General features: G+C 39.6%; 1 protein-coding gene across 1 annotated transcript; it reads right to left on the bottom strand.

Moving 5' to 3' along the window:
• Positions 1-925: 925 nt before the first annotated feature.
• On the bottom strand, positions 926-4,912 carry LOC117708713 (PRAME family member 12-like). Its single transcript, XM_034502590.1, is given in 5 exon segments — positions 926-1,131; positions 1,134-1,504; positions 2,392-2,485; positions 2,669-3,150; positions 4,626-4,912. Coding segments are annotated over 5 exon segments (1,440 nt in total).
• Between the last annotated feature and the right edge of the window lie 5,980 nt (positions 4,913-10,892).

The following is a 10,892-nucleotide window of genomic DNA, read 5'->3' as shown; positions in this document are numbered from 1 at the left end:
GAATCTCCGTAGGGGACTTCTTGCTGAACTAACTACATTGTCTTAAAGAACACTGGCATGGCATGGAGAAGAGGAATCCCAGATATGCCTGAGACATGACAGGCTTGCTCATTCTTTCTCTACATTTCTGTAAATGACCAGATCAGTAGAGGGTTCATCCTCTAGTGGATTGGAGACAGTATGCATTCTACTAGTGCTGAATAAGGTGTGTTGTCGGATGACACTTTCACTGATAAAACTGCAATAATTTGATGGACCATGATGCCCTATGTTCATAGGGAATCCCATAATAGCCCATTGCTGTGAGCACTGATGGAACATAAGTTCTAACAACAACCCCACACCCTGTTTCTAGAATGTGTTCACTTGCACAGTCTTGTGTAGGAAAGCCTCTGTGCTCACAATCACATCCCATTCCAAGGATGGTTCAGTATACAGACTGGTTTTAAGAGCCCTTCACACTTAATTTGACAGTACTGTGCAAGTAACAAAGGAGACAACATTGGGAAGTAAAGGGTAGAAGATAATGCCATAAATGACTTTAATACAGTTTGCCACCAACAAGGCTCCAATGATAATTTCCTTGATCATACATCAGGAGGTCATAGAACAGCACAAAATAAAACTGAGGTCAATGACATGGGTAGCACACAAGAGGAGACCAATCAGTTCATAGACTGGCCTTATATTTACAAAATGGGGAAGCCAGTGTGGATCCTGTCCTGATGGAGGCATATTTAGACATGCAGAACTGTCTTTCTGATTTCACAAGACCCTGTTCCTACTATTCTATTGTCCTTCATATCAAATCACCCAAGGTCTCAATCCAGTGAACATTGTTTTGATTTTATTGCATCTAAAGCCATGAATTCAGGGATTCTGTGGTAAATGTCCTCCTTCAGATTTCATGTCTCAGCATCCAGAATCAATCTTCTATTACCTGCCAACAAAGGCAAGGGCTGGGAACCCTGTCATAGACACAGCATCCCAAACAATGAGGGCAGGTGGCTGTAGCAAACATAAATTTTTGGGGCTGCCTTTTGGACATGAGCATTTGTAGCAGCTCAGGACACAGTTGAAAAAACCTCTCCACCACAACATCACCCAGGGGATCATAGCACTCTTTTGGGCAGGGTACACCTCTACAGTCAAGTTGTTCAGATTGGCCATGCATTGCAGAAGGTCCTTCAGTACAGGAGTGGAGAAGTCGTTATAGTAAAAATTAATACTGTTGAGCTGTGAGCACTGGCTCAGGGCTGGCAAGAGGACTTTGAGATGAGAGTCCTTCATCCTGCAGTGCTCAAACTGCAGACTCTGCAGAGTTTCAGATACATTCTCTAGGAGAATTCGGAGACTCTTGAAACATGACTCAGAAAACACTACAGCACTGAAGTGCAGTTGTTTCAGTTGATAGAGGCTCTGACACTTTGACATGTGTTCCAGGTCTGACATCGAGAGTCGGCAGAAAGACATAGACAAGGATTCCAAGGGGCTCTTCAGACATCTAGAGTAAAAACAAGACATTGGTTCTAACTCACGTTGCTGGAGGACACTAGTAAGATTGACAGAGAAGCTACATATGTAGTCAATCTGTGCTTTTGTTGAATGTCCACCTTGGAAACACAGCATGTTGGTGTCTGCTCATAGCATTGTCTACTGAGGCATATTACAATCCTGTGGGATGGGCTCAGACCACAGGTCTGCAACTCTCCATACTCACTCTGTCAAAGAACTACAGCTTGCCTCATCATGCCAGAAGAGCATACCTAGAAAGGACTAGCACAGGGAGGTTCTGGCAACATCCTGTCCTGTGTCCTACACAGTTTATTCTTGTTTCTGCTATCTCCACACTCATCATCATTGATTTCATGGTTCTACACTTGACTCTGATGATCCCCACCCCAGTGTCACAAACTTCTTATCTACTTAGTCCCAACTTGTGTTCAAACCATCCTTCCATTTAGGGAGAATTAGAGGCTGACAGACTTCAATAGAGGAACAAACTGGTTCCTGTACTTGTATCTTTCTAGAGGGCAAGTGTGGAGCCTCTCTAGCTCAGGGCTCTCTGCTCTGTCCTGTTTCCTTCCATTATCTTTGCCTTGATCCCAAAAAGGAATATGCAAAGCACACTTACTGCATCTGACCCAACACTATGGACCTTTTTGCAAGGCTGCTATCTCAATATCTCCTACCCCAGCTCAGACTCAGCTAAAGGAATAGGAATGAACCAAGTGAATTCAGTTAAGAAACAAACATTCCACACTTCTACAATGTAATGATTCTGTCATTGTAACAACCTTTGTGACTGGCATACCTCAGGTGTTCACTCATGTTCCTAGTAAAAGGAAAGTTTTTCTGCCAGAACAGAAACAGCTCACTATCCTTCCTTACCTGAACAAAATTTCCATGTTGTTATTGGGAATGAAGGAACAATTCAAATAGAGACTCTGGAGATGGTCGAGTTTGGTGAGCTGAGAAAAGAATTCTGCAGAACACGTCTTTAAATCTGTCACTCTATCCACAACATTATATTGGGAATGAATCCCATGTCGAAGGGAATTCGCAATATATGTCATTTTGTCAATGTAATGTGGAAAGAAATTTAAAAAAGACAGGATATCAGAGGTGCATGGTTTCAATTTTTCTATATAACTTCCGGGTGAAATGCTATACACCTCCCTGCTAATCTCCAGAGGATTATATTGGAAGTCAATTTGATGTAGATTGAATTTGGTAATATTTCTCATCTGGCCAAGGAAATGTGGAAATAAACTTAGGAATGGCATTACATCTACCTCAAGTGTGCATATTTTCAATTCATCAATATAGATTGGGTGGAAAATGTTCAAGACCTCCTTGATAATCTTTAGGGGGAAGCGAAAAATTATCATCTTCTGACAGATTAGCTGCAAAGAGTCACTGTTCTTCTTGGCCCACCGGAGCAAGTACTTTTGGTCTTCTTCCAAAGAGGATTTGAGGTACAGGTAAGTGACCACCTGCAATTGTTGTGTCAACGCATAAGTAGGAAGACTCTCTGGGCCTTGCTTCTTTCTTAAAATATCTGGTGAGCACGCTCCATCTTCTCTTCCAGCCCATGCATCCCAGAAATCCTGATGCACATCTCTCAAGTCCAACACTTTTAGCTTCCTCCTTCTGTGGTGGAAATAGGTAATGTTTCATAATTAAAAATAGGAACGAACCAATATGGAGTCAACTTGTATCCCACTTGTCTAACTTCAGTGCCAACATAACACTTCATACCAGGCTGTCAAGGACAGTGCACTATATGCATATGTCCAGGGAGCCTCTCAGCCCAGAGAGGGTAGTGGCAGAGGCACAGAGTAGGAAACTTCTTCTGAGGGTAGAAAACTGCAGGCCTAGGTGATTGACACCTGTAGCCTAACAGCAGAGGATAAGGCAATGTGGCCTTTGTTCTGTCTCAGAGGGAACTGCTGGTCTCTAACTTATGCCTGCTAGTCTGAGGTCTCAGGAAGAAAAAGACACTTAGAGCTGCTACTACTACTACTTTTTGTCTTTGTATTCAGAACTTCTACATCTTTCAGAGCACATGATCACATATTACACAGTTCATCACAAGTTCACACCAAAAATCAAATCATAAATTGAAATAGAGTTTACAACAGAGAATGTTCACATGCATATCCATTAGTAGTAATTATCTGGTTGAACATCCACCACTTGTCTAGCTCAACAGGTTCACTGAAGGTTTAAAACTATAACTAAGAAATTAATGAAGATTTGTATAGGTAAACCCAGGCAACATTATATCTTCTGTCCTAGCACTTATACTAAATCATGAGTTTCCTATTAGTGACCTTTGGTTAATTATTTTACAACCTCTTGGAATGTGCTCTGAGTTGGAGAAAGTCTGGTTACTATCTAAGAGCAACTAATGACACATGGAAGACAGGCAGAGTTCTCATTGCAGTTTGACTATCAGAAAGGGACTCAATAGCAGTCCCACTACAAAAGAGCTTAATAATAATCATTTATATAAATTTAGGAATTCTTATAAGATCACCAACAAGACTTAAGAAGTCATCTATTTGTCTATATAGCATCAACCCAAGACAGTACATCTTCGTGGATCTGCAGATATCTGCTCCAAAGAGGTGTGCTATTGCTTAGTGATTGTTAGATATGTTTAATTCCAATAATAGAAAAAGCATATCAATAGCAGGAAGCTTTCTTCATATAAGTCCCTTACAGCCTTGCTGAATAAGGGCTCACTTGTTGCAGATTATATAATAATCCAAGGCAAGCCATTTCAAGATGATCACCTGCTAATTATTAGCTTGTCCCATTATGGCTCCTGACACATCTGGAGACATGACCCACTTCCCTTCATTGAGTTGCTCTTGACTTGTGTCTCTTTCATATCTAGTGTCTGTAGGAAAGCCAGGGAAAGGCTCATCCTACTAGGGCTACTAGTACTCTGAGCTGTCCACTATGAGTTTCACTTAGATCAGCTTTCACCTTGAATAGTATTTCCACAAATCCCCATGTCAGTGACATTATTCTCTGTCCTGTTTGATCAGTCTTTCTGCCCTCATGTGTCTTACCACTAACCCTATTTCCCTGTAGCTCTTTTGGGTCTTGCTTACCTGGGAGGAACATTCTGGGTCATCAGTAGATCTATGCCATCCAGCACAGCTTGCATCATCTCCACATCAGCAGATTTCAGTAATGGTCCCACAGGGAGGTAGGAAAAGGGCCAGGCTGCCACCGTTGCCTTCAATAACTCTGTGCGTCTCCTATTGAATGCCTCTAGGAAGAGTGGTGGGAAGAGCATAATGGGCAGGTATTCCAGATCAGAGAAGTCTATGGCATCATTCCTCACCAGCACCTCCAGTGCCAGCTGCTCCAGTGTGGGAGGGTTGTAGGTGCTCATCCTAACAGATATTCAATCAGAAGGAACCTGGAGAAAGATTTAGGGGACATAATTTCAGGCTAAATTTTGGAAATCCCTATTTTTCACACATTGTATGAATCAGAAGGCCAGAGCCCATGCTCTGGAAATAATGGAGTATCCAGTCTGCACAGTTATCCAATCTCATGGTCTAAGGCCAAAAGTCCATCACTCTCAGCATGTAGACTCCCTTGTAAGCAACCACAGAGGAAAAAATTAACCTTTATCCCATATGATACCAATCTCTGTTCTTCTTAATTGTGTGCCTAGTCAGAAGGGTTATTCAGGAGCATACAGTCTGACCAGAGTTTTGTTTCAGGGAATAGATAAGGATCAAGTTTTCAGGCCTTTTAAGAAAATATTGAGTCAATGTCATAGGCCCAACCCAGTCTAATTGTCCTTTCAACAGATTGATCTCTCCTGGGAAGGGCTAAGAAGGACCTGTGAGATCCCTGTCTGTGAGTACTATGCAATGATTTAGAGACATGCACAAGCAAGCTGGGCTTATGTTAAATGGTTAATGAGGTAAAAGGTCTGTCAATTCATGGCCACCTGCATACACAACCATACCACATCTGAAATGCCAAACATAAGTAAAATTCACAACTTTCCCCAGAGCATTTGGAAAGCCATGCTACTGAATGAGAGCACCTGGCCATGTGAGTCTTAGAGGAGAAGCCAAGTGTACATAGGCTACAGGGAGAAGAGTTTCTCATTACGATTTGGAGTCCAGAGGAATAAAGAGATGAGACAATATATCCATCAGCAATTCTAAGTCCATCCTGCATCATGATCATTTGTGCCCAGAGTTGAGAACTGCTCTGCCCCACGTTTGGGGGCCCAAGTGTCTCTGACCATTCTGTCAGTGTTGGAACCTGCACTGCCAAAAGCCTTGGGGGCTCAATTGTCCTGCATTGTCCCAAGCAGCTCCCTTGGTTCGGGGTTCAGCAAGAGAGAGAGTGAGGAGGGATACGAGGAATGGAGACCATACAGAGTGTGAGTCAATCCCGTTTATTCTTCAGTCTCTCTTCTTAGTCTAAGTCTCAAGTCTTGAATTCCTAGACCCTAATTCCTACTCCCTAGTGCCTCCAAGTTCCAAGTTTCTTCTTCCAAGTGCTAAGTGCCTAATGTCTAATTCCAAGTTCTTCCACCAAGTGCCAAGTGCCTAATACCTAATAATCTTCCAAGTGCCTAATTCCTACTCCAAGTTGTTCTCTCTGAAGTGTCTGATTCTCTGTTCTCCAAATTGTTCTGATTCTCTGATACTTTCTTCTGTCTGCCTCTCACCTTTTATGTCTCACTTCTAAGCCATGCCTCTAAGTCATGCCTTTAATCATGCCCTTAGGTCTTATCTTTAAATCTGATCTCTAAGTCACACACCTTTAAGTCTCACACACCCAAGGGAAATCCAGGGTATCTAAAGCAAGATGTTATTAGAGTGTGCTCAGCTGTTGTAGGCTAATGCAATCAAGTCTCTTATCAGGGTATATGGCTCAAGATGGCTACAATGGATGATAGCCACTTTCTGTCAGCTCCCCACAGGCCAGGACATTAATTCTAGTTTCCAGTTGTGGCAACTGTATATTTTAACTCATACATGCATACATATCTTATACAATGTACTCAGAGCAGCAGCAGATTTCAGGATCCCAGAGGCATCCTGATTCCTAGGAGCTCTTTTACCTAGGTTTTCAGGATCACTGGAACACAGAGACAGCTGGATTCTGAGGAGTTCAGACAAAATCAAGATAATTGGGAAAACAGGCTCCAGTCAGAGACAGTGAATGCAGGTAGCACTAGAGATAACCAGATCCCAAAAGACAAGCACAAGAACATAAGCAACAGAACCCCAGTTTACCTGGCATAATCAGAACCTAGTTCCCCCAGCATAACAAGTCCTGGATACACCATAACACTGGAAAACAAGGTTAAGATTTAAAATCACTTCTCATGTTGATGATGGAGGACATTAAGAAGAACATAAATAATTTTTTAAAGAAGTATAGGAGAACACAGGTAAACATGTAGAATCCCTTAGAGAGGAAACAATACTCTCTCAAAGAATCGCAAGAAAACACAACAAAACTGGCAAGGACGTTAAACAAAACCATTCAGAATCTAGAAAAAGAAGTTCAAACAATAAAGAAATCTCAAAGTGTGACTATCCTGCAGATAGAAAACCTAGGAAAGAACTCAGGAGTCATAGACACAAGTATCATCAACAGAACACAAGAGATAGAAGAGAGAATCTCAGGTGTAGAAGATACCATAGAAAACATTGAAACAACTGTTAAAGAAAATGCAAAATGCAAAAAACTCCTAACCCAAAATACCCAGGAAATCCAGGACACAATGAGAAGACCAAACCAAAGGATAATAGGTATAGATGAGAGTGAAGATTCCCAACTTAAAGGTCTAGTAAATATTTTCAACAAAATTACAGAATAAAACTTGCCTAACCTAAGGAAAGAGATGTTTAAGAACATACAAGAAACCTACAGAACTCCAAATAGAGTAGACCAGAAAAGAAATTCCTCCTATCACATAATAATCAAAACATGAAATTCACAAAACAAAGAAAAAATACTAAAAGCCAAGGGTAAGGGAAAAAGGACAAGTAACATATAAATGCAGGTCTATAAGTATTACACCAGACTTCTCAACAGAGAGTATAAAAGCCACAAGTTCCTGAACTGATATACAAACCAGAAGAGGACAAAAATGCCAGCCCAGACTACTATACCCTGCAAAACTCTCAATCACTATAAATGTAGAAACCAAGATATTCCATGACAAAACCAAATTTACACAATATCTGTCCACAAACCCAGTCTTACAAAGGATAATTGATGAAAAACTCCAACACAAAGAGGGAGACTACAACCTAGAAAAAGCAAGAAAGTAGTCTTCCAACAAATTCCAAAGAAGATAGCTACACAAACATAATTCCATTACTAATAACAAAAATAACAGGAAGCAACAATCATTTTTTCTTAATATCTCGTATCATCAATAGTCTCAATTTCCCAATAAAAAGACATAGACTAACAGAATAGATATGAAAACAGGACCAGATTTTTGCTGCATAAGGGAAATGCACCTCTGTGACAAAGACCAACACTACCTCAGAGTAAAAGGCTGTAAAACAAAGTTCCAAGGAAATTGTCTCAAGAAACTATCTGGATTAGCCATTCTAATGTTGAATAAAATGTACTTTCAAATAAAAGTTATCAAAAAAGATAAGGAAGGACACTTCACACTCCTCAAAAGAAAAATCTACTAAGATGAACTCTCAATGCTGAACATCTATATAGCAAATGCTAGAGCACACACATTCATAAATGAAACCTTACTAAAGCTCAAAGAACACATTTCACCTCACACAATAATAGTGGAGGATTTCAACACCACACTCTCTGCAATAGACAGACCATGGAAACAGAAAATAAACAGAGATACAGTGAAACTAACAGAAGTTATGATCCAAGTGGATTTAACAGCTATCTATAGAACATTTCATTGTAAAATAAAAGACTATACCTTTTTCTCAGCACCACATGGTACCTTGTCCAAAATAGACCATATAATTGATCACAAAATAGGCCTCAACAGATACAGAGAGATTGAGATAATCCCTTGCATACTATCAGATCAACACAGAATGAAGGCTGTCTTCAATAATAACAAAACAATTGAAAGCCCACATACACCTGGAAACTGAACAATGATCACCTCAATGATGACTTGATCAAGAAAGAAATAAAGAAATTAAAAAGTTTTTTAGAATTTAATGAAAATGAAGGCTTGGACCAAAAGTTATGGGACACAATAAAAGCAGTGCTAACAGGAAAACTCATAAAGAAACTGGAGAGAGCATACACTAGCTACTTCATCTGAAAGCTCTAGAAGAAAAGGAAGCAAATGCCCCTTAGAGGAATAGATGACAGGAAATAATCGAACTCAGCACTGAAATCAACCAAGTAGAAACAAAAGGAATTATACAAAAAAGTCAATGAAATCCAGAGTTGTTTCTTTGAGAAAATTGACAAGATAGATAAACCCTTAGCCAGACAAAAGAGAGGGCACAGAGACAGTATCCAAATTAATAAAATAAGAACTGAAAAGGGAGCCAGGACAACAGAAACTGAGGAAATTCAAAAAACCATCAGATCCTACTTAAAAAGCCTAGACTCAACAAAACTGGAAATCAGGATGAAATGGACAGTTTTCTAGACAGATTCCAGGTATCACAGTTAAACCAGGAGCAGATAAACAATCTTAACAGTCAAAACCCCTAAAGAAATTGCAGGAGTCATTAAAAGTCTCCCCACCAAAAAAGCCCAGGACCAGATGTTTTTCATGCTGAATTCTATCAGACCTTCAATGATGACATAATCCCAATTCTCTTCAAACTCTTTAAAAAATTAGAATCAGAAGAAACACTACACAATTTGTTCTATGAAGCTACAATAATTTTCATGCCTAAACCACACAAAGATACAACAAAGATAGAACACTTCAGACCAATCTCCCTTATGAATATTGATGCAAAAATACTCAATAAAATTCTCACAGACTGAATCCAAGAACACATCAAAACAATCATCCATCATGATCAAGTAGGCTTTATCCCAGGAATGCAGGGATGGTTCAATATACGGAAATCCATCAGTGTAATCCATTATATAAACAAACTCAAAGGGGGAAAAAAAAAACCACATGATCATCTCACTAGATGCTGAAAAAGGATTTGACAAAATTAAACATCCCTTCATGGTAAAGACTTGGAAATGCCAGGAATTGAAGGCCCATAACTAAACATAGTAAAAGCAACATACAGCAAGCCAGTAGCCAAGATTAAACTAAATGAAGAGAAACTTGAAGAAATCCCCTTAAAATCATCGACTAGACAAGGCTGCCCACTCTCTCCCTACTTATTCAAAGTAGTTCTGGAAGTCCTAGCCAGAACAATTAGACAACAAAAGAAGTCAAAGTGATACAAATAGGAAAGGAAGAAGTCAAAATATCACTATTTGCATTTGATATGATAGTCTACTTAAGTGACCCCAAAGCATCTATGAGATAACTCCTAAACATGATAAACAACCTCAGCAACATGGCTGGATATAAAATCAAATCAAACTGATCAGTATCCTTAGTTTACTGGGAGGATAAACAAGCTGAGAAAGAAATTAGAGAAAGGATACCCTTCACAATAGTCACAAATATTATAAAACCTTGGTTGTGAATCTAACCAAGCAAGTCAAAGTTCAGTGTAAGAAGGTCAAGTCTCTGGAGAAAGAAATTAAAGATCTCAGAAGATGGAAAGATCTTCCATGCTCATGGATGGTCAGGATTAATACAGCAAAATTGGCCATCTTATGGAAAGCAATCTAAGATTTAATGCAACCCCTATCAAAATTCCAACTTAATTTTTATAGCTATAAAAAGAGCAATTTGGAAATTTATTTGGAATAACAAAAAACCCAGGATAGTGTAAATGATTCTCAATGATAAAAGACCTTCTGAGGGAATCACCATCTATGACCTCATGCTGTACTACAAAGCAATAGTGATAAAAACTGCATGGTGTTGGTACAGAGACAGGCAGGAAGATCAATAGAATAGAATAGAATTAAAGACCCAGAAATGAACCCACACACCTATGGTCACTTGATCTTTGACAAAGGAGCTAAAACCATCCAGTATTTTCAACTGATGGTGCTGTTCAACTGGATATTTGAATGTAGAATAATGCAAATCCATTATCCTTACTCCTTGTAAAAAGCTCAAGCCCAAATGATAAAGAGCCTTCACAAAAAGCAGATACACTGAAACTAATAGAAGAGAAAGTGGGGAAGAGCCTGTAATACATGAGAACAATGGATAAGCTCCTGAGCAGAACACCAATGGCTCATGCTCTAAGATTAAGAATTGACAAATGGGACCTCATAAAATTGCA

Source organism: Arvicanthis niloticus, chromosome 5, assembly GCF_011762505.2.
Source record: "Arvicanthis niloticus isolate mArvNil1 chromosome 5, mArvNil1.pat.X, whole genome shotgun sequence".
Lineage (NCBI taxonomy): Eukaryota > Metazoa > Chordata > Mammalia > Rodentia > Muridae > Arvicanthis > Arvicanthis niloticus.
Note: the sequence above shows the minus strand (reverse complement) of the source record. Positions and strands in the feature narration are given on the sequence as shown.